The 23,995-nt window shown below is 49.9% G+C and overlaps 1 protein-coding gene across 1 annotated transcript in view; it reads right to left on the bottom strand.

The window, feature by feature from the left end:
• Positions 1-23,995, bottom strand: part of DNAH9 (dynein axonemal heavy chain 9) — a 185,833-nt gene that overhangs the window by 65,468 nt on the left and 96,370 nt on the right. Inside the window, 9 exon segments of the mRNA XM_032706809.1 lie at positions 3,572-3,694; positions 5,786-5,956; positions 8,147-8,175; positions 8,178-8,286; positions 10,785-10,949; positions 15,481-15,685; positions 18,054-18,176; positions 20,043-20,278; positions 22,022-22,210. Coding sequence (XP_032562700.1) covers positions 3,572-3,694; positions 5,786-5,956; positions 8,147-8,175; positions 8,178-8,286; positions 10,785-10,949; positions 15,481-15,685; positions 18,054-18,176; positions 20,043-20,278; positions 22,022-22,210 — 1,350 coding nt within the window.

Raw genomic sequence — 23,995 nt, 5'->3', positions numbered from 1 at the left:
AAGCTGAGTGGGAAGGGTTCATCTTGAAGAGAATCACCTGGGAAGGGACTTGAGGTGACAGCCCCCCCTCAATTCCTGCCCAGCTTGGAATAAGCCCCCACGTACTCCCCACACAGAATCACAGAATCAACCAGGTTGGAAAAGACCTCTGAGATCATCCAGTCCAACCCATGACCCAACCCCACCTTGTCACCCAGACCATGGCACTGATGCCACATCCAGGCTCTGCTCAAACACCTCCAGGGACGGGGACTGCACCCCCTCCCTGGGCAGCCCATTCCAAGGGCTGATCCCTCTCTCTGGGAAGAACTTCTTCCCAGTGTCCAACCTAAACCTGCCCTGGGGCAGCTCCAGGCTGTGCCCTCTTGTCCTACTGCTGGTTCCTGGCAGCAGAGCCCGACCCCCCCCCCGGCTCCCCCCTCCTGTCAGGGAGCTGCAGAGAGTGAGAAGGTCTCCCCTGAGCCTCCTCCTCTCCAGGCTGAGCCCCCCCAGCTCCCTCAGCTGCTCCTCACAGCACTTGTGCTCCAGACCCTTCCCCAGCCTCGTTGCCCTTCTCTGGACCTGCTCCAGCCCCTCCATGTCCTTCCTGAACTGAGGGCCCAGAGCTGGGCACAGCACTCGAGGTGAGGCCTCAGCAGTGCCCAGTCCAGGGGCAGAATCCCTGCCCTGCTCCTGCTGCCACACTGTTCCTGATCCAGGCCAGGATCAGGACTCTTGCCCCCCTGGGCCCCCCTGCCTCCTGTTCAGCTGCTGTCAGTCAGTCCCCCCAGGTCCCTTTCTGTCCCCCCACTCTGTCCCCAGCCCGTGGGGCTGCCAGGGTTTGTTGTGGTCAAAGTGCAGGACCCAGCCCTTGGCCTTGTTGAACCTTGTTGGATCCTTCCCATCTCTCCAGCCTGGCCAAGTCCCTCTGCAGAGCCCTCCTGCCTTCCATGAAATGACTACCTGATAAATACCCCCCACTGTCAGTTTGAGATGGCCCAGGCTGCTGTGGGGATGGGGCTGGGGAACAGCTGCTGGAAGGGATGAAGCCCTTGTTCAGTGATAACAGTCTGAGCTCTGAGGAGCAGCTCCCTGCTGGTCCCACAATGGGGATGTGCTCAGGCACTCTGGGCACAGAGGGCCTCTTCTCTGGGTATCACAGAATCATGGAATATTCTGAGCTGGAAGGGACCCACAAGGATCATCCAGTCCAACTCCTGGCCCTGCACAGATACCCCAACAATCCCACCCTGTCCTTGAAAGCATTGTCCTAACCCTCCTGCAGCTCTGGCAGCCTGTGCCCACTGCCCTGGGGAGCCTGGGCAGTGCCCAACCAGCCTCTGGGGGAAGAACCTTTGGCTGAGATCCAACCTGAGCCTGCCCTGGCACAGCTCCAGCCATTCCCTCAGGTCCTGTCACTGGTCACACAGAGCAGAGATGGAGCTGCCCCTCTGGGCAGGAGTGATACAACAATAAATCCTGAGGAATGAATGACTGAGAATATATGATTATTAGTAATTATTTAATGACTATTCCTTCTGGTGTAGATGCCCCTGAGCTGGCACTGGATCAACTTCAGCACAGCAGTGGCAAAAATCATGGTGAAGCACAAGGGGAACACAAAAGGCCATTTCACCCTCCCTGAACAGGACTGGCAGCACAGGATGGGGCACCTCACAAAGAATACTCACTGCAAACCCAGAGGGTGTTTGCTTGGAGAATGTACCACCTGAGGGCAGGAGGCAAAGGCACCCTGGGGCACTACAAGTGTAATAGAGAATCACAGAATCATTAAGGTTAGAAAAGACCTCTAAGATCACCAAGTCCAACCATCATTAACTCAGCACCACCACTAAACCATGTCTTCAGTGCCAAAAAACATATTTGTTTCCTAAGATGCATTAAAGGATCTCCAAAATGAGAGTCAGAGCCTGAAATCTTCAAAATCCATTGTGGAAGGAAGTTCACATTCCAGAGGAAACTCTGAGGACTGAAGTAGAGAGAAGCTTTGCTGTGCAGAACCTCCCAAGCAGTGCAGAAATCCAACCCAGAGGGGTCCAGACAACTGAAATGCTCCATTCACCCCCTGTATTCCCAGGCTGAGCATAGGCAGGGACAGAGTAGAGTTGAGAAAACCTATGATTTCAAGCAATAATATGGATGTACATCTTCAGTCCACACAGCCCAAAGACACAACATGCTGTTGCAAAGCCTGTATTTCATGGGCTTGATGGCTGAGTCTTCCTGATTATGTGCATTGACCCTAAATGTCCATTTAATTTGTCTTCGAAGAAGGAACAAAAGTAAAGCTGCTGCTGCCTGAAAAAAGATGATTAAGGAAAGGGTGTAGGATTTTTTTTAATTCCTTCATTATTATGGAAATATGTCTTTTAGAGGCTGAACAGAGCTGGTTCAGTGAGAAGTTCCAAGCTTATTTTATGGTTGAAAATGTGATTGTGACATTTAATATGAGGTAGGTCAGACAGAATGAGGCAGAGGCCGTGTCCCCAGTGCCAGTGATGAGACAGGGATAATAACTCCTGGTCAGGGCAGCCAGGAATTGTTCCATGTGGAATCACTATGGGTCACCTGTGTTAGAAATATCAACTTTATTTGACTCTTGAGCTTCAGTGTGCAGCCAAACTCTGTGTTACCCAAAGGACAGTGTTTGCCCAGTTAAGCCCAGCCCAGCACAGGCTTGCCTAGAAGGGTATGTGGCACCTTATGCCAGGGCTCCTGCAAGACTCTGGAGAGCCCCAAGAAACAACATAAACAGGCAAAGAATTTCAGACATGTCTTGGGCCTGGATGCAGATTTTCTGCTTGGTCATCCTGCAGGAACCACATACATCCTCTATGCAGAATGGTGGGAGGGAGAGAAAGGGAAAAAACAATGTCCCATGTGAAAATTTGGGAACTATCCCAGTGAAACTGAGATGTCTTCACTCCCTACTTCACAGCACAGGGAAAATATCCCACAAAGGCAGCACAATGTAAATAAAACTTATCCTTAAATCAGCCCAGGTGCCAGACACTGATCAGAAGCCACGATCAAACAAGAGACACAACCTCAGCTCCAGCAAGGTGTGAATGAACATGCAAAACTTGGAGAATATTTTAACTGCTTCCAGAAAACAAATCCCACCCTGCTGAATCAGGTCTAAACCCAGTACAATTCACATCTGTTGATAAACAGGAGCAGAGATGGGATAACTCACGTCTCCTTGGTATGCTCTTCCTCCCCTCTCACTCCAAATCCATGGCAGGTGTTGGACCTGCTTATTGCCATGGCAGTGTTTTCTTGCAGATCTGGGAGCTCTCTCACCCCAGCACAGCTCTGCAGATGGTCTTATCAACCTTAAAAACTCCTGTGACATCTCCATGTCCTTTACAAACCATAACCACAAACCCCAGAGGGTGTTCTCATTCTAGAGGAGCCCCCCAAGGCAGTACCTGCAGAACTCTCTGTGTCTGTGGCCTTTCTCCTCATGTATGGTCAGAACTTTGTTTACCAAGTGCCACAAGAACTCACCTGAAGGGCAGAAAGGCTTTTAGAGGAGGTAAGGGGTGGTGATTTCCCATGGTTCAGGTACCTTGATTCCTCCCCAGGAATGGTCAGACAGGAACTCCACAGGGCTCGTGACTCCAGGCTGTGCTGGGTATCTCAGCAGGAAATCCAGCTCTGCTGGGTTGATTTCTTTATTCATCAGGAGTATCTGTAATTCCAAACAGACAAGATATCCTTGAGCAGCAATAGAATCCAGCAGATTAATTATTCAAACCAGCTACCTGCCAAATGTGTGGCTAAAATGTACTCAGAGCCCCATGTTGGAGAGGACATAACATGTAGGTGCTTGGGGTCTCCCCAAAACAGGAACAGGAATGAGGATGGAGATTGGCAACAGAAGAGGAACAAAGCTGGGAAAACTACGTGGCAAGTGCTATGATCCAGGTGGATGGGAGCACCCTGAGGAGCAGTCCCTGCCAGGGTGTGCTGCAGGTCCCTGGGCTGGGATCCACAGCTGGAGAGCAGAGAAATTCCTGGAGAGGAACCAGAGCATCCTTAGGGAATGCCACCAGGGGGTTGGCCATCTCTCACTGTCTTGTTCAATTTATAAACCAAGTGGAGACACACTGAGAGTGCTGGGAAAAATAAACAACAAACAAACAGCAACAACAACAAAACCCAAACCAAAATCCCCATCACCCTCATGGCTCCTGCAGCAAGAGAATAAGCAGGTCCATGAGGTCTCAAACACTGAAGAGCACCTGGGACATTCCAATGTTTTTAGTACCAGTGGTGACTTTCAGGAATAAATGGAGTAAGACTACCAGAGCCATGGTTGAGGTCATTCTGGAAAGCCCAGCTGGGGCCACTGCTCCAGGTGCAATGCCAGAATTCTGAAATCCCAGACTCCAAAAAAATCCCCTCCAAACACCAGTTCTGAGAGGGGGGAAAACCAGTGCTGGAGCAGGGAGTGTGTGGTTTCCTTGCCACAGATCCTGGTTTGTATCCCAATGATGTCAAAAGGGCAGTGGCACCTAAGGTGTGCCTGGCACCTCTCCTGCCACTGAGGGCACAAGGGACTCAGTTCAAGAACCAACTGGTTTTTTCTATGGGAGCACCTGTGCCCATCACCCAAGTGCCTCCACACACAGACACTGGGGCTGCTACTTTTTCTGACATATAATGCGACCCATTAATTATTTTCAGTGTTTATTGTAGTTACAAGCACCATGTGTGCTACTGAAACACTTTATTTAGAGATATATGCTAAAAGAATGTACATGTCCCGTGGGTCAGAATTATGGCTGACATTGCAAAATATAACCTGACTTTTTACACACAATTTATTAACAAAATATCCTGTTAGAGTCCATTTTTTTTTCACATATACACTTTCCCTTTTACATAAAGTATTTTGTTATGTAGAATTAAAAGAAGTCTTGGCCATCCCTGGATCAAGGTTAACCAGCCCTGCAGTGTTTCAGCAGTTGGATCTTGGTTCAGATCTGCATTCTTGAAGGTATTTTCCAAACTTATTTAGTCTGTGATTCCATATGTCAGGGCATTTCCACAGTCATTCACTGCACAAACTTCATATCAACTTCACAACGTCATTCCAATCACTATTTATTGATTAGATATACAAACGTCTCCTTGCTCAGATCATGGACTAAAAATTATACAAAATACTGGACATGGTAGAGCAGCTGTGTAGGAAGAATTTCTTCGGGATAAAAGCAATAAACCCTTCCAGGCCAATTTGCTTTGCCCTGCTTTCCAGGTCCTGCCAGCAGGTATTACTGTCTCAAACAACCTTTGCCAACACAATTCAAATCCAACTCAGCATCTGTGCCTGTTATTGGTGAGAGTCAGTCCTATGAGGAGCAGCTGAGGGAGCTGGGGGGGCTCAGCCTGGAGAGGAGGAGGCTCAGAGGAGACCTTCTCACTCTCTCTAACTCCCTGACAGGAGGGGAGAGCCGGGGGAGATCGGGCTCTGCTCCCAGGGAACAAGGGACAGGAGGAGAGGGAACAGCCTCAAGCTGTGCCAGGGAAGGGTCAGGAGGAATTTCTTCCTGGAAAGGGTGGTCAGGCCTTGTCAGGGGCTGCCCAGGGAGGTTTGGAGTCCCCAGCCCTGGAGGTGTCCCAGGAAGGCCTGGCCGTGGCACTCAGTGCTCCGGGCTGGAGGACAAGGTGGGCATTGGGCACAGGGGGGACTCGATGGGCTGGGAGGGCTTTTCCAGCCTCAGGGACTGTGGGATTCTGAACCTTGCTCACAGAGTGCCGCTCCTGGTGGTGTTACCTGGAAGGTGAGCTGAGCAGTGTAGGTCAGCCTGTCCCCCTGGAACAGCCCCCGGGCCGTGCACTGGCACACGCAGAAGGTGATGCTGTCGCTGAGGCTCCTCACGCGCTCCGTGAGCCCCTCGGCAGGAGCCGCCCTCTCCATGGCTCTCTGGAACACCTTCTGGAATGCCTGGGGGGGACACACAGTGCGACATGTGACTCTGAGATCCCCTTTGCATGGTACCCCCTGAACTGCCACAGTGAGAGATACCAATCTCTAGGGCCACCTGGAACATCTAGAGACCAGCCCCTGCATCTGCCTGTAGCTGCTCTTCAGGAACACAGAGTCTGGCAGTGGTGACATCCCCTGTGACACTGAGCTCCCTGGAGCCCAGAGGAGCAGCACAGAGACAGGCAGAGGGAACTCAGACACTGGGAATACAAGAAACGATCTCTTACCAATGTACTCCCACAGGGAGGACATGGGACACTTGCTCTGCAAATGTTGAGCCAGCAGAGAGTGGAGATCCCAGAGGACACATGGAATCACACACTGGTTTGGGTTGAAAGGGACCTAAAAGCTTATCCAGTCCCACCCCTTGCCATAGGCAGGGACACCTTCCACCAGCCCAGGTTGCTCCAAGCCCCATCCAACCTGGCCTGAGACACTCCCAGGGATGGGGCAGCCACAGCTTCTCTGGGCAACCTGTGCCAGGGCCCCACCACCCTCACAGGGAAGGACTTCTTCCCAATATCCCACCTGAATCTGCCCTCTGGCAGTGGGAAGCCATTCCCACTGGTCCTGTCCCTCCATCCCTCGTCCTCAGTCCCTCTCCAGCTCTCTTGGAGCCCCTTTGGGCACTGGAAGGGGCTCTAAGGTCTCTGTGGAGCCTTCTCTTCTCCAGCTGAGCACCCCCAGCTCTCCCAGCCTGGCTCCAGAGCAGAGGGGCTCCAGCCCCATGATCATCTCTGTGGCCTCCTCTGGACCTGCTCTAACAGATCCACATCTTTGCTGCGCTGGGGACCCCACAGCTGGACACAATATTCCATGTGGGGTGTCACAACAGTGGAGCAGAGGAGAACACAATTCCCACTGTGCAAATGTTTCAATTCAAAGAAAAGCAATTGCTCTAAATAATAACAATTTCAAGAAGTCTCATGAGCACTTTACTGTCTGGATCCAGCCAAGGACTGGCTGAGAAGAGCAGGGAGTAGCACTGGTGGGATGGAGCAGCCAGTAAAGTCCCCTGGGGATGGGGACCTGCATCGAGAACAACCCTCTTATAAGAGAATAAGATTCTTGCAACAACATTTCTGATCTGAATGAGGAAAAGACATAAAACTTTCAGAGCCATCCGAAGAAAAAAAACATTTGCAAATTATCAAATGCAACTGGAAAAAGAAAATGGAAAAGAAAATAAAACCCAAGTCCTGCTTAGCAATGCAAAGGCTCTGTAAGCTGGGCCCAGCTAAAGGAAATAACCATGGATGGCAGAGACTGGCCAAGGCCTGACTGTGTTGGCAGCATTATTTTTTGGGTTCTACAAAGGAAAAATGATGCCTCAACAAATTAAGTAACATTGATATCTAATGCATTATTAATAATTGCAGAATGCATTTTCCTGCTTAACATTTCTTTAAATTCTGTTCAAACATGCTGCAGAGCAGGACATAAATCTTTGTGTTCTAATTTATAATGGGTTCCCAGCTGTGGGGCAAGTATTCTGAAATCATTTCTGTGCATCTTTACACAATGTTTTATGATCTGTCATCAAATTTATTAGATAAAACATTTCACCCAATAATTTTTCATGTATTTAGACACATTGCTAATATTAACTGGAAAACATAAAACAAACTAACTCTGGAAGATGCAGATTAAAGGTGAAGCCTCAGGAATCCCTGTATCTATTATGGATGTGTAGGGAATGAATCTTTCAAAGGCACAAAAGATATTCTGTACATTTTTCTGATAAAATTACTCCAACAAATGAGTCGTGGATATAAAAAAGAAAAGCTTCTTGTGGATCAGGCTCAACACATTGTAGTCTCTCCTCAATTCCTTTTTCCAGGTCATCTGTCAAGGTAGAAATCATTTGGAAGAAGTCCTAGGCTAGGACTCCAACTCATTTAACCCTCCAGCCTCCAAAGTACCTTTCTTGTGATAAAAAAAGGTCTTCCATTTATTAAAGCATTAAACTGGAACTCTTTCTAGTTAAACTGGAACTCTTTCTAGATGGTTGGAGCAACCTGGGATAGTGGAAGGTGTCCCTGTCCATAGCAGGGGGTTGGACTGGATGAGCTTTAAGGCCCCTTCAAACCAAACCAGTCTGTGATTCTGTGAACCTCAGTGAGAGAGAGCAGCTCTGAGGCACAGCACCTTCAAGGAGAACTGGTACATGGGGTGGATTTGTGGAGCTCGTTCATGGTGAAGTAGAGCAGAGAGGCCCTCGCGGCCGCGGGCCTGTAGTGCTCCCTGGCCTCGTTAATCTTGGCTTCTGTCACCTTGAAGTCCTGTACCTGCAGGGAAACACAGGACAGGATTCATGTGAGAACACCCCTGTGCAGTGAGTGCAGCCCAGGGAAGGTGGACATGGGCTACAAAGTCCTCAGGGCAGCAGTGGGCACCCCACACCATGAGCACCACAGGGGCAGCCCCTGCCCCCAAGACACGGTGCAGCCAGGTTTGAGTTGCCCCTCCAGCAGCCCCCCACTCTGGAACCTTCCCCATTTAACTGCATTTCCCATTCAGTTGCCCAATCCTCCATTTTCCTGAGTCCCCTCCAGACTCCTCCCTGGATTCCCTGCTCTCCACTAACTGGAACTGTTTTTCTCAACAATGAGTTTCTCCTGCTAATTGCAGGTCATTAACAGCACAGGGCTGGACAGCCCCATTCTCCTCTCAGGCAGCTTCCCCAGGGGCTGGGAGGTGTTCATTTATCCCAGCTCTTTGCTGCCTTTCCTCAGCAGCACTGAACACACCCCACCTTGCTGCTCAGGGGCTGCAGCTGCTGTGATGGACATGTGAAAATCGTTTTTGGGCAGAAACACCAGCACATCATCGTCTCAGTTTGTTCTTTCATTCCACTTCAGCAGCACAAAGTGACATCCTCGAGCCCCTCAGGGGTTATTTCAGGCTCTGTTTGTGCACAGACATGTCTTGTACATGGCCAGGAGCTGCTGAGCCAGAGCTGATCCAGCCAGCTCAGCAAACCATGCTGTGGGATCATAAAACCATGGAATGGTTTGGGTTGGAAGGGACCTTAAAGCCCATCCCCCATGGGAAGGGACATCTTCCACCAGACCAGGCTGATCCAAGTCCCATCCAACCTGGCCTTGGACACTTCCAGGGATGGGGCAGCCACTCTGGGTAACCTGTGCCAGGACCTCCCCACCCTCACAGGGAAGGATTTCTTCCTAATCTCCAACCTAAGCCTTCTCATTTTCAGGTTAAAGCCATTCCCCCTTGTCCTGTCACTGCAGAAGGTCCCTCTCTGTCCCTCTCGTTGGCTTTCTGTGGCAGAGCAGGGCTCAGCAGGGCATAACACAGCCCCTGAAACACAGGCCATGGGGTCCCCTGGGCTGTCCCTGAGCTGGTGTGAACACATCTGGCTGGGGCACCAACCCTTCCCAAGGCAGCACAGACTGAGCCTTAATCTGCTGTGTGCAAACATCACCACACCTCAGCACCCCACAGCATCTGGGGGCTGAGCCTTTTTGCATGTGCCCATGAGCAGAGCTGGGCTGATTCATAATTCTAGTCAAATAAAAGCCAGGGGTGGGGCAGGCAATTGCTTTCCATAGACAGATCAGAGAGGAACTTCCATGGGAAGGAAAATGCTGCATGAACATTTTTTTTTTGGTATACAGGCCAAAAACAGAGCAGCAAACCTCTGACAGGGCTCTGCAAACTCCAAAACTCAACCCTGTTGGTACAGAGCTCACACTGACCATCTGTATAACCACAGCTGGTTTAGGAGCTGGAGCCCTTCAAGAACACCCAATTCAAGAGGGAGATGCCAAGCTGGCAGGTCAAGACATCTCTTCAACACCTCCTTTGGGGGTTCAAGCAAACCCTCCCCAGACAGTAAAATACATCTGATGCACCACAAATGGCTCCCAGAAATAATTCTGATTTTTAAGGTGGAGGGAGGATCTCTCAGTTTCTTGGTCACTGAGGCTCCAACACAGGGAAGTGAAAGGCAGTTCCAGCCCAACCCCACCACGTGGCTGACTCACCCCCAGCCAGTGGGCAGGGGGAGGTGTTGGAGTCCCCACCCCTGGACATGTCTAAGGAACAACTGGCCATGACACTCAGTGCTCTGGGCTGGGTGACAAGGTGGGCATCAGGCACGGGGGGGACTCGGTGGTCTTGGAGGTCTTTTCCAGCCTAAATGATTCTGTGACTGTGGCTGCAGAGGGAAGTAGCTGAATGGCCACACCAGAGTCTTGGCACAATCCTGGCGTGAGAACCACAATCCCCAAGGTCCCTCAGTGGCAGGAAAAACCACAGTGCATCTAGCTGAGCCCAGCCAGCCAGCCAGGGGAACTGGGCAGTGCTGACACTCACAGCTCATACCAATACTGATTTATACTCTAAGGAATGGAAAGGTATGAAATGCCCAAGTTCCTGCAGATTTACTCGAGATCACAAACTCACCAGTCGCCAGTCCCTGGTCAGCACTAAAATCCAGCTTAGCTGAGGCAGTGTGATGTACTCAGGATTAGGCTGGTACCGTTTAAAGCTGCCTTGATACAGTGTGTAAATTTTATTGTCTTTACATCAGACACTGATGTTTTCACTTGGTCTTAAATAGGTCATTTAACACACAAAAGCTGCAAAGCACCAAATGGCCTGAAGCTCTCCAGTGTGGAGAGCACTGTAGTTTATACCCATTTCTCTTCTCTGCTGAGCAGAAGGAGCAGAGATGGGCAGAGCAGAGGTGACATTCCACCCAGAAATCCTCAAAGATAACATCACACACACACTTTTCTCCAGGCTATCACTGTCTTTGTACCTTCTCCTCGATATCTGCAGCTGTCTGTTTAGTGATCTCCAAGTTCTCCACCAAGGCTGTGTCTCCCAGGAAATTCCCAGATGCTGATGACAGCCGAGAGAGCAAGTTGTCCTCTAATGTTTTCAAGGTGATCTTGAATCCATTTTGCTGCTTTGTGAGATCTGACTGCAATGAGAAATTCAGAAGTTTTAGCCACCAAACACATGATAAAGGAAGGATTAACCAATTTCCCATGGGAACAGGCTTCTCACTGACAACTGATACGTCCAGTAGTGCTTATTACTGCTCTCTGCAACTCCTGGGATTGGGTGGAGCTCTAGATCACTCCATATCCAACAAGCCATCAACTCATAGAAACCTTGAACAGCATAGAAAGCACCAGGAAAGCTGAGCCCTTTCACTAGGAATGTATGAAAATGCTGGGATGAACCAGGACCTTATCCCCATCTCAAACATATTTCCTGTAATCTTTGTTCCTGATTCAAGTCAGACTGGACAGTCCCTGTGCTCCTCCCCACTCCTGATGAACTTGCCCCTCCACACTCCACCAGTCACACCAGCAACGGGGCCACAGGGATAAAACCTGGTGGCAAATCCAGCAGCAAAGTCCCTCAGGCCCCGAGGAGAACATGAGATGGACCTCAGGCTCAGGACTGAGGGCAAAGCTGAGGCCTCATCTATTGCTGCTCCTGTTTATATCCTGGCCTTGAAGTCCCACAGGGACCAGTGGCTTACTGGGCTAAAGCTGTACATGCACAAAGTCCTCCTGCCAAAGGATTTGCAAACTCAGCACAAGAAGGCCAAGCAGATACAGCCCAGATACAACCATCCTGCCTCAGAGGCACATTTTTGAATCACAGAGTAAATCCTTCCCATTTCTCTGGTCCCATCTCCCTCTCCCCTGTAGAAGCACCATCATTAATGCTGTTCATGGTGGAAACAAAGACTCTCATTCATCTCCTTTCTGAACTGCTCCTCCAGAACAGGCTTTATCCCATGAAATGTGTTTGCCTTATTCTATGTGTTGGCTCAGAGAAACTGCATCTCTCCTGGATTTCAGGTATATTATGTTATTCCACAATATGGCTCTATCGTGAATACCTATTTTTAGAGTTACCACAGAACACATCCTGTGGGAAGGCTGTGCCTCTGACTGGGATGCTGCTGAAGAGCTAAGCCTGGTGACTATTCTCTGCATCAATGAAGTCAGTCACTACCACCCTGCTACATAAAGCACTACTGGGTGACAGTTTAAATCCTCAGACTGTGGTTAGGTGGCACAACCAAGAAATTCAAGTAACTTTAAGTGTGTTTTATAGCCCTGCAACCATCCAACTCTGTAGTACAGCAGACGTGGGACACGTGGAATTGAAACAAGTTCTGAGCAACTGGCTCATGACAGATTCAGTGTCATAAACCAAGTAATCCAAGGCTCCAAAGACAGTTTTGGGAAAACATGTCCCCCTGTAGGGTCTGGAATGAGAAATGTGACCCTTTGCCTCTCCCAGCCCCACCATGCAGGATGGAGCCTGCTCTGCTGGCAGAGGTTTCCCAGCAGATGAACTGACTCTGTCATTAATAACTCATCTCTCAACATTTGGGCTGAAGTTTCCTGTACTTGCTGTGCACACACTCATTCCATGTTCATGGCAATCCAGGTGCTCAGCAGGGTGGGCACTGAAGTGTGTCGGCTGTTGGTATTTCAGCCAGAAAAGGCTGTTTTGAAGACTTGTTCCATAGGCTTTCCACCCAGGAATTGGCCTGTGGTGGTAAATATTTTACAAGTCTTGAACCAGAAAATGAACAGAGCAAATTTTGTGTGTTTCTGCCATTCAAGCATAGCAAGCCTTGAAAAATGACATCTGCAAGCTATTATTCAACCCCTTGGATTATGAGCCTGGAGTTATTAATTAGGAGGGGGGTGGATTTTTGCTCCAATAGCTTGTAATCCCCACCCAATTCTGGAAGCACCCTCAGAAGTGCAGACAGCTCTGGGTCCCCCCAGCACCTGCAGCTTTATGCTGCCATGGTTTGAAGCAGCAACAAGGTCATGGTTCCTCATTTCTGCAGTGGAGCTCATTATCTGTTATTTCACAGCTGATATGTAACAGTGCTACTTCTGAGAAACAGGTTATTCCCAGAGCCTTCCCCTGCCAACCCCTTCCAAGCCAGAGCAGCCACCTTTCCTTTTCCTTTCTGTTGGTTTTGTTGTTTTATTTTAACATCACAAACCAGAGGGGAAAAATTCTCTGTGTTTTCATAGAATCACAGAATGGTTTGGGTGGGAAGAGACCTCAAAGACCATCCAGTTCCACCCCCTGCCATGGGCAGGGACACCTTCCACTATCCCAGGTTGCTCCAAGCCCTGTCCAACCTGCCAGGGATGGGGCAGCCACAGCTTCTCTGGGCAACCTGTGCCAGGGCCTCCTCACCCTCACAGGGAAGAATTCCCTCCTGATATCTAATCCTGCAGAGCACCTGAGGAAGAATCCCAACACTGTCCATCACAGCCTGGCTGTGCAGGGATTTCACACGCCCCGTAACCAAACGATGAAGTCTGGAGTTGATGGGAGACACCTGAAACCAGCCCCAGGTTGACACAACCGGAGCAGGGCAGTGCCACCAGCACATGGAGCAGAGTCATCCCCACCAAAGGGAATTGCAGATATGACCAGATAAAGGCCAGAGGGTTTGGACTGACCTGAGAGGGAAGGTCTTGGGATTTGGCTTTGCTTGCCTTGGCCTAAACTGGTTTGAGCTTCTCTGAGCTGCGACCATCTCACAGTCAGGTCCTGCTGCCTCACCCTGGGTCAGCCTGGTTCTAATGTCCAGTGAGAGCACGGAGTTATCCTGGACAGACTGATCTGTCCCCAGAACCACCACAGGGCAGAGTCTCAGGCTCTGCCACAGGAGTGCCACCCTGGGAAGATGGCAGAGCTTCAGAGTAAGGAGGGACAGAAAGATGGATAACTGGGAATCAATGAAGACAGAGATTATTGGATATAGGCTGTGCTGAGGAAACATTTTAAAAAGGTTGGTGTTATTGGAATTGGATCAATAATAGCTGTTTGATGGATTTGGATCAGGTTATTAACAAAAAATCCTGGGCTCCACATATAAGGTGTGCTCTGAGATCAGTAACTGTTGTGCAGTGCTGTAGGAATCACTTCCATCTGCCCTTGAGCCAGAGTCTCAAACTTTCCCAGGACACTAACCTCTGTCCCTTTAGTCCCAGGGTGGAGAGGATGGAGTAATACACACCTAGAGAGGTGACCTCTCCTTTGGGGAACTCAAACATCCCAATCTGAGCCTCCAAGGAGCTCCCCAGTGATCAGATCCAGCCCTGGGGCAGAAGGTGCTGAGCCCCTGCCCAGCCCATCCCCAGGTCAGGGCCAGTGCCAGTCCCTCCCATGTCCAGGAGACACAGCTCTGCCTTTAGCCCAGCAGGGAAGAGATTTGTCTGACTGACTGTTCACCATCCAGCAGAACATCTGGAACATCTGGAACACCAGGCTGCCTTTCTCCTCCCTGATCCTGACCTCCCTGGGGCAGCAGGGCTGGAGCAGGATGGGAGCACATGAAGGAGAGGAGAGATGGTGAACTCTGGTGTTATCTTGTTGTGAGGATAGAGAGAAATAGATCTTAAATATTCTTAAATATAAGGAAAATGCCATCCCACACCAACTGTGTCAGCCCAGCACAGAGCCCTCAGACCAAGGGCTTTGTGTCCTTCGTGTCCCCAGAGAGACAGTCATGGCTCACACATTAAATCTGTTTATTATGTGTTTTTGAAGCCATCTTTTGGCTCATTAGCACATGAGCCTGGTTCAAACTCAATGCATCATTAAGGCTGCCCAGCTAAAGCACTTCAGAACCTCATTAAATGGAAAGATTATTACAAAACTGGCCTGGCCTGACTGAACATGTGCAGTAAATTTATTCCCACTCTCAGAAAATATTTAGTATTATACATGTTTGTTAGATGGTTATATGTGTCATTAGAACAGGGGATTTTCTTTATAAAATTATCTTGAAATTGAAGCCATACTTATTAAAAGAGAGAGAAAGACTATTTTGACCTGTTATAAAGAAGTGGGAGGAAGAACCAGGAAAGGAAAATGTTGTTACCAACCTCACAATATTTACACAGAGAATCCTATACCATAAATGCTGAAAACTGAGATTAATCCTGCCTCCAAAATTAAATCTGTGAAGTCCAGAAAAACCTGATATAATGAGAATCTCAGTTTCCAGTCACAGGAGGAGAAGGAAAATAAAGTGACTCGTATCCAAATTTTGGGAGAAAAAACTTGAAATTGCAATACAAATTTTGCCAAAATACCTAGAAAACAAAAGAGTGAAGGAAAAAAATCTTCAGTTCGAGGGAAATCTCCTGATTTTATGAAGAGCTTAGTAATCTCAGTAACCTTCCAGGTGAAATGTTGTTTTCTTTACATTACAATAACAATAACAATGATGTTGAAGATTATAATAACAATAACAACAATAATAATAAGGAGAAGGAGAAGCAGCAGCAGAAGCAGCAGCAGAAAAAGAAGAAGTGGAAGAATCAGAAGCAGAAGCAGCAGCAGCAGCAGCAGCAGAAGCAGAATAAGGAGATAATAATAATAATAATAATAATAATAATAATAATAATAATTTATTCTTGCTCCCAGTGTAAACTGCAGCTCCTGACCTTGAGCTCCTCCAGGTCAGGTCTCTCCATGCTGACCACGGCCGCCAGCAGCTGCTCCTCCAGCCCGTCCCTGGTGACGGTGAAGTTGATGAGGGTGCACTGGGCCTGCAGCTCGGGTGGGAAGTGGGGGTTTGCCAGCTTCGTGTGCAGGATGAGGCGGAAAGCAGGGCTGAACTCACACTCTTTGTCCCCAATCTTGACATACCTGCAATTAGAAGATGAGCCAGGAGGTGGTTCACCCCAGGGTGGTTCACCCCAGGACAAATGGAGGTCTCGGTCAGTGGCACCTACCAGGACTTGGCACTCGACACACAAATCACTATTAGAGCAAAAGTATTAAAAATTGGCAGTGGCACCTGAGTCACTTCTGATCTAGGAGAAAAGTCCCAGAAAGCTGCCCCTGCATCTTGGGTTCTGTTTGAGAAGGCTCACATTTTCCAGCAGCAGCATGGCCACTCCAACCATGAACCCTCTTGGCTATTGAGAGAGGCTGAATTCTACCTTAAAGTTGGAGTTACAGGGAGGAAAAGCCTCTCAGCAATGAGGTCACGGGTTTGATACTCATATGGGCTATTCACTTAAGAGCTGTACTCGATGATCCTTGTGGGTCCCTCCCAATCCAGAATACTCTGTGATAAATCTGTGCAACTTTTCATTGGTCACATCTAGAATTGCCCAGTCTGTTGGCTCTGATCAAGCCAACTCTGCAGTTGCACTGAGCTTGAGCAGCGAAGCCACATTTGGAGAGCAACTGGTGGCCATTCAAAGGAGGTAACTTCTCCCAGGAAAACCCAATCTCCTCCTGCTTTGCACTTCTGACATGAAGACTAAAGCTCACAGCAACATGATCTGAACCCAAGTTTAACCCAGCTCAGAAAGCCAAACAAATCCTGGGCTGTACCAAAAGCAGTGTGGGCAGCAGGTCAAGGGAGGGGATTCTCCCCCTCTACTGCCCTGGTGAGACGCCACCTGAAGCACCGAGTACAGTGTTCCCCAGCATGAAAATGACACGAAACTGTTGGAGTCCAGGGGAAACCATGAAGTTGATAAGAGGACTGGACACCTCCCCTACAGAGACAGGCTGAGAGAGCTGGGGCTGTTCAGCCTGGAAGAGAGAAGGTTTTGTGAAGACCTAATTGTGTCCTTCCAGCATCTTAAAGGCCTACAGGGAAGGTGGAGAGGGACTGTTCATCAGGAACTGGAGTGACAGGATAAGGGAGAATGGCTTCAAACTAAAAGAGAGCGGGGTTAGATGGATAATAGGAGGAAATTCTTCCCTGTGAGGGTGGTGAGGCCCTGGCACAGGTTGCCCAGAGAAGCTGTGGCTGCCCCATCCCTGGAAGTGCCCAGGACCAGGTTGGACAGAGTTTGGAGCAACCTGGGCTGGTGGGAGATGTCCCTGCCCATGGCAGGGGGTGGGCCTGGATCATCTTTAAGGTCCCTTCCAACTCAAACCATTCCGTGATTCTATATTAACAAAGCCCATGGGAACCAGAGACCAAGAGAAACTAGAAATGCTTTCAGGGCTGCACTGGGACTCCTGCAGGAATGGTGACGTTGTCAGGGGAGTTTGAACACTCTTCCCAGCCAAACATCACTCACTCAGTGTCCTCTTGGCCCCTCAGTTACTTTTACAGCTGTGAAATAGAGGCAGAGAGAAACCACCCAGTACGGGAACCACAGGGACGGTGGGCCTGACAGCGTCTGTCCATGGGGTCTGGGCTCATGGCCTGGAAACACAAATCCCATGGACTTCCTATCTGATTTATAATTCATTTCCCCTTTCTTAGGAAGCACATGATTCCACAGGGAGTTCTGAGAGCAGACACATACAGCCCCAAAAGGTGCTTCACTGGAGGGGGGATGAGGATTGCCACCCTCACTGCTGTACCCCCAACTCAATATTCTTCAGCATTTCAATCCCTTCCCTGGGACTGATTTTCCTCCTCCATCCTGCAGCCAAACCCACACTCAGCCACCCTTCTCATGGTGTTTTCCCCTGCACACTTTGCAGACAGTTTGCCTTGCCCAGCAGTTTACAACACCCTGCGGTATTTTGGCAAGTAAGGAAATAATCCTTAAGAACGTAAGGACAAAGGGCTGCCCCTGTCTCTGACCTCCTCTGGGCTGGAGTGGCCCAGAGCTGCCATGGAGAACTTGACCTCATTAAGAAACACTTTATATCCTTAATGCTCAAACCTGGAGCTGTATTCCTGAACTCTGTGCAGTGTTTGCTAAAATTCAAGGCTACTTTTACTCCACAACAACAAGAGCTATTTTGGTAATAATTTAGTGTCAGGACAGTGGTCACTACACAGGGACACAATTACAAGCCTCTCTTTTCACGTGAGGTTTGAATGACACCGTGCAATGAAATGAGAAATCCAGGTTGATTTTCAAGCCATCCTGTGTCTGAATTACCTGTGATTGCCTGATTTAAAAAGCCTTCACCCCTGAAGGCAGGATGTCACTGCTGCTGGGTCTGAATAGCCATGATCTGAGGTGAGGAACAGAGAGCACAACACCCCCAGGCCCCACCCACATGTGCCACCAACCCCTCCTCCCCAGCTCACCTGCCTTTCTTGATTGTTTCTCGCCCCAGTAATGGTCCCAACACTGGATCCACAGATTCCTCCAGGTTTTCAATCAAAACCAGTTCTCCTGCAGCCAGAGCTCGTTCCAGCGTGTCCAGGTACCTGTGGGGAGCAGCACTGGTAGGTATCTCCTGCAGCAGAGCAGGGTGTGACACTTATTGAGGAGGATGTGGGGACGGAGAGGGGTCCACACAGCTACAGGCACGTGGCAACATTTGGGGAGAGGAAGAGGGGTAAGAGGGGGTCAAGGCCTGATGCAGAAAGTGGCACTTAGAGTCTAAGCTGTCCAAAAAAGAGAATGAGGTCTCAGAGCTCCAAGAGCAAGCAGTGATCACTCTGACTTTCCCAAGAACAGTCTGGGCATCAGTAAGCAAAGCTGGAGTTGTTTTTAGCAAATACCTTGTTTCCCCCAGAACCCATTGGTGCAGTTCACCTTATTTTGATCCCAGATCAGATCCAGTAACTCATTATTTTCTAGGAGGAAAACTGAGGAGGCACCAGCAAAACAACCTGGGCAACCAGAGAGGAGGCACCAGCGAAACGTGGGCAACCCCAAGACATCTCCAAATCTACATGAATTTTCAAGCATCAAGCTTGGGCCACTCTTGGCTGTTGCCAGAGCTTTCCTCTGTATTCAAAACCAACCTCAGTGCTCGGACATCTCAGCAGGGTTTTGACTCTGGGGCTCCTCACTACTGGGCAGAGACGGGTGCAAGCTGATACAGCAAGAGAACAGTCTGAGGGCTGACTGGAGATAAGAGCCAGGAGTGGAAAAGCCTTCCCATGAAAGATTTATCTGGATCAATGCAGGGGTGCTGCAATGAGAAAGTCCAGCTGGTGCCAAGTGGGAGCAGCATCAGCCCAACTGGTCTGCAGGGCATGGTGACCCTCCTGGCAGCTTGGTTGTCCATGCCAAGCCCTCTCTCTCTTTCCAAGAGGTAGGAAGCCCTGCTCACCCTCCTGGGTGAGACTAAACCAGGACATGACGTCTACAATAAACCCGATGGAGGACACCACAGGCCTGTTGCCCAGAGGAGCTGTGGCTGCCCCACCCCTGGAAGTCTTCAAGGTCAGGTTGGATGGGGCTTGGAGCAACCTGGTCTAGTGGAAGATGACCCTGACCATGGCAAGGGGTTGGAATGAGTTGAGTTTTAAGGTCCCTTCCAACTCAATCTATCCCGGGATTCTGTGCCACACAGAGCTCTCCTCAGCACACAGCTCACTCCATCCTCACTTTCAGAGGAGTTCCTATGGTAACTGAGCCAAGCTCTAAACAGACCCCTTGTTTAATGAGAAATCTCCATCATTTTGGTAATGAATAGCAGATAGTTTTCTAGTGTTGTGTCCAGCTCTGGGCCTTCAGTTCAGGAAGGACATGGAGGGGCTGGAGCAGGTCCAGAGAAGGGCAACGAGGCTGGGGAAGGGTCTGGAGCACAAGGGCTTGTGAGGAGCAGCTGAGGGAGCTGGGGGGGCTCAGCCTGGAGAGGAGGCGGCTCAGGGGAGACCTTCTCACTCTCTGCAACTCCCTGACAGGAGGGGGGAGCAGGGGGGGGTCGGACTCTGCTGCCAGGAACCAGCAGTAGGACAAGAGGGCACAGCCTTGAGCTGCCCCAGGGCAGGTTTAGGTTGGACACTGGGAAGAAGTTCTTCCCAGAGAGAGGGATCAGCCCTTGGAATGGGCTGTCCAGGGAGGGGGTGCAGTCCCCGTCCCTGGAGGTGTTTGAGCAGAGCCTGGATGTGGCATCAGTGCCATGGTCTGGGTGACAAGGTGGGGTTGGGTCACGGGTTGGACTGGATGATCTCAGAGGTCTTTTCCAACCTGGTTGATTCTGTGATTCTGTGATAATATGAGCAAATTCAGAGTTGGATTTGCCTCAGTGTCACTGGCTCTGACAGCACAGTCAAACAGTCAAACAAACACCCCAGGCAGCCCATCCCCAGTGTCACTGTGTGAGGAGGCTGCTTTACCCCTTGTTCCCAACCCGGAGCACTTGGAGCCCTGGGCCATATCTTGCTTTGATCCATTGGATGCCCTGGAGCTGGGGGTCCACCAGGAGGGGCCAGCGCTCGCAGGTGCTCAGGATGGTGGCGTTCTCGGCGGAGGTGCGGTCGGCCGGGAGCCCCTCGTTGTGCCAGCCCGCCACGGCCGCCTCGTCCACCAGCATGGCCAGGGGGTCCAGGCACAGGCTCACAGGGATGGGCACCTGGGGGAAGAGGACAGAGGCTTCTAGTGGGTTATTTCACAGAAAGTAAGCTTAATTAAAGACTGATAAAGCAGATTGATCTGCATCACCAGCAGCGTGAGCAGGTAGAGGGAGGGCATTTTCCCCACCTACTCTGCTTTGATGAGACCCCACGTGCAGAGCTGCCTTCAGCTCTGAAGGAACTAACATCAGAAGGATGTGGAGCAGCTGGAGAGAGTCCAAAGGAGGCCATGAAGACACTCCGAGGGCTGGAGCCCCTCTGCCCTGGAGACAGGTTGGAACAGCTGGGGAAGAGAAGGCTCCAGGGAGACCTGAGAGCCCCTTCAAGGGCCTAAAGGGGCTCCGAGAGAGCTGGAGAGAGACTTTGGTCAAAGGCCTGGAGGGACAGAACAAGGAGCACTGGCTTCAAGACAGAGGGCAGGGTTAGATGGGATACTGGGAAGAAATTCTTCCCTGTGAGGGTGGGGAGGCCCTGGCACAGGTTGCCCAGAGAAGCTGTGGCTGCCCCATCCCTGGGAGTGTCCAAGGCCAGGCTGGACGGGACTTGGAGCAACCTGGGCTAGTGGAAGGTGTCCCTGCCCATGGCAGGGGTTTGGAATGAGATGTCTTTAGAGTCCCTTCCAACACAGACCATTCTATGATTCCATGATTTATCACTGGTTTTTCATTCTACAGGGTCCTTTTGATCTAGTTTTCTTTCCCCAATCCTGTTTTAAACAAACACAAACTGTACAAGCAATCCAAGGTTTTTGCCTGCAGAGCCCTAAACCAGCCCAAGTCCCACTGGCTCAGATCACACTCCTCCCTGTCACTCTCTCTGAGACAGCCTGGAAGGACATCACTAACCCCCTCATAAGGCAGCTGTTCTGCTGCAAAACAGCATTAGGAGGCCCAGAAATGCTTCTCTGACAGGGGAGGCCATTGCTGGGTGTGACAGCCAGAGTTACCTGTGCCAGATGTCTGAGCAGAGTGGGCCTTTCATTTCCTATTAGAATTTGAGGCATATCCTTGAAATCTCTAAGCACAGAGACGGGTCATTTTTGGAACAATACTGCATTTCTTAACTAAGTTTCTGGCTTAATATTAAAAAACACAGAATGAATTCTTTCCTCTCTCAGGCTAAGGAACTGGCTGATTTTGTCAGCCCTTTGATTTGGCCATCACTGCCCCACTGTGATCTTACTTAAAAGATTCTTGGCATTATTTCCTGATGCATGAGAGGAACCTGCTAAAAATTAGCAAAACATTAAATGAGTTTGCAGCATGATGATCTCCATCTGGTCCTAACAGCAAGACATGGATACAACCAGCTGAGAGGCATGGCCAGCACAAACAGAGCTTGTGTCCAGCATTAAAAAAACACCTGGAGCTTTTCCAAGCCTACCAGAGAGCTGGCAGTGAGCTCTGCCTGCTTCAAGCAATTCCTTCTCCATGCAAGTCCCTCCTTCCAGGCCATCCCTGATGGCTGGTCAGAACTGCAGAGTATTGTCCTGGGCTCCAGGCTTGGGATTTTTCTCTGCACGTGGAGGAATCAAGACAATTTCATGGAGCAAGGACACCACAACTGCCCCACAGAGGCATAAATCACACGTGGCTACGTGCTGCTCCCTAACCCAACTCAGCAGGGACACAGGGCTGCCCCTCATTTGAGAGATCCTCTCCCTTGGGGATCCTTGTGGACATCAGAATTCATGGCCATGTTAATCCCAGGAACAGCAGCTTTTCAGAGGAATCAGGACTTACTTTGAGCTGGTGCAGATATGGTTTCCAGACACCCTCCAGGAGGTCCTGGCGGTATTTCCTGGTGAAGTAGCCCAGGTAGGACACGAAGGCTGTGATCAGCAAGACATCCCCACACAAGGTGCTCTGCTGCTCTTTGAAGGCCTTCACAGCCTCAGCCCATCTCACGTTCTCAGAGGCCAGGCCCCCAACCTGCAAATGCCCAAATCAAATTAAACATTCATAGACCCATGGAATGGGTTGGAAGGGTGAAGGCTCATCTCATTCCACCCAATTCCACTGGCAGGGACACCTTCCACCATCCCAGGTTGCTCCAAGCCCCCTCCAACCTGGCCTTGGACACTTCCAGGGATGGGGCAGCCACAGCTTCTCTGGGCAACCTGTGCCAGGGCCTCCCCACCCTCACAGGGAAGAATTCCTTCCTAATATTTAACCGAATCCTGCCTTGTCAGTTAAAAGCCATTTCTGCAAACCTATTGTAATGGAAAAAAAATGACAACTATTTAGGCAAGATAGTCTGGGAGATTGGGGCAGGATGGGAGGGAAGTGTTAAGAGGGATGATGGCACATGGTGTGACTCTTGGGGATGATCCTGTGCAGGGCTGAGGGTTGGATTCAGTGATCCCTGTGGGTCCCTTCCAACTCAGCACATTCTGTGACTGATCTTTGTGCTCAACAGCCACTGATGATTTTTCCCTTCATAACTGAGCCAAAGCTGCCGTGGATACCAACCAAACTTTTGGCATCTACAGCACCCTGTGGGCAGCAGATACACAGTTCAGCTGTGCTTTCCTGTAAAAAAGTACATCTCTGACGTGTTGCCTGAACTTTTCAACTGATAAAACCTGTTGGTCCAGTGGAAAACCAGTGGAATGATCCTGCTGGCACCAGCTTCTCCGCACCACTCAGTATTCCAAGCCCTCAGTACCCCTCTGCTGCCTCCTTTGGAGTTGAAGAGCTTTAGCCTCTTCAGTAATTCCTCACTCAGAAGCAGCCTTTTCATTTTCCTTGCAGTCTTTATCCGTACAGAATGAATGCAATCTTTATTTCCAGTTTCTTTTATTGTTCCTGTCCTCTGCACCATTTCCATTCTCCTCTGGCCTTTGAGGTGCAGCAGAGGGGGTGGTGGGAATGCTGCACATTCAAGATTATTTAGAATGCATGTCATACAGAGATGGGGATTTTTCTCTGTTTTTCTTCTCTCTTTTTTTCCTAATAAACCCTAACATCCAGTTTCAGATTGGTTTGGGGGTTTGGTGAGGGTTTTTTTGCCTCTGGGAGCACAGAGCTCACACATAGAACTCTTAGCTCCAGCCTTTCATTCCAGGCTGATAATAACCTGCTCAGCACCACTTACAGGGCATGCAAAGTAAAACTTGATTTTTCCAAATATACACTACATTACATTTATCTACCTGGTGTTTCATATCTGTATCACTTGGATATTTTCACAATTCTTTATAGACTGTCTACATCATCACTGTGAAACTGTGCACCCACGCACCAGCTTATCCCATTCGACTGTGATCAGAGAATCACAGAATCTCAGAATGGTTTGAGTTGGAAGGGACCTTAAACCATCTCATCCCACCCCCAGCCATGGGCAGGGACACTTTCCACTAGCCCAGGTTGCTCCAAGCCCTGTCCACCTGGCCTTGGGCACTTCCAGGGATGGGGCAGCCACAGCTTCTCTGGAACCAGAGTGTGAACTCAGAACAAACACCTCTGATGGCCTTTCTGCCTTGCCAAAGCTGCCTCTTTGAGTCAGGGAAGACTGTCCCCTGGGCAGTCTGGCTCCTCCCAGGAACAGAAAGAGCAGCCTCAGGGTTTTCGGTGCCCCATCTGACCTCAGAGCTGCTCCCTCAAACCTGCCCCAGCTGAGCTGCTCTGTCACGAACACGAACCACCCCCTCCTCACAGAGCTGCAGAGGTTCCCAGTGCCTTTTGCTGATCTCAACTGTGTCATGTCCCTTACCA

The sequence above is a fragment of the Chiroxiphia lanceolata genome, chromosome 19 (genome assembly GCF_009829145.1).
Source record: "Chiroxiphia lanceolata isolate bChiLan1 chromosome 19, bChiLan1.pri, whole genome shotgun sequence".
Classification (NCBI taxonomy): Eukaryota; Metazoa; Chordata; class Aves; order Passeriformes; family Pipridae; genus Chiroxiphia; species Chiroxiphia lanceolata.
This window is presented reverse-complemented; position numbering and strand designations above follow the sequence as displayed.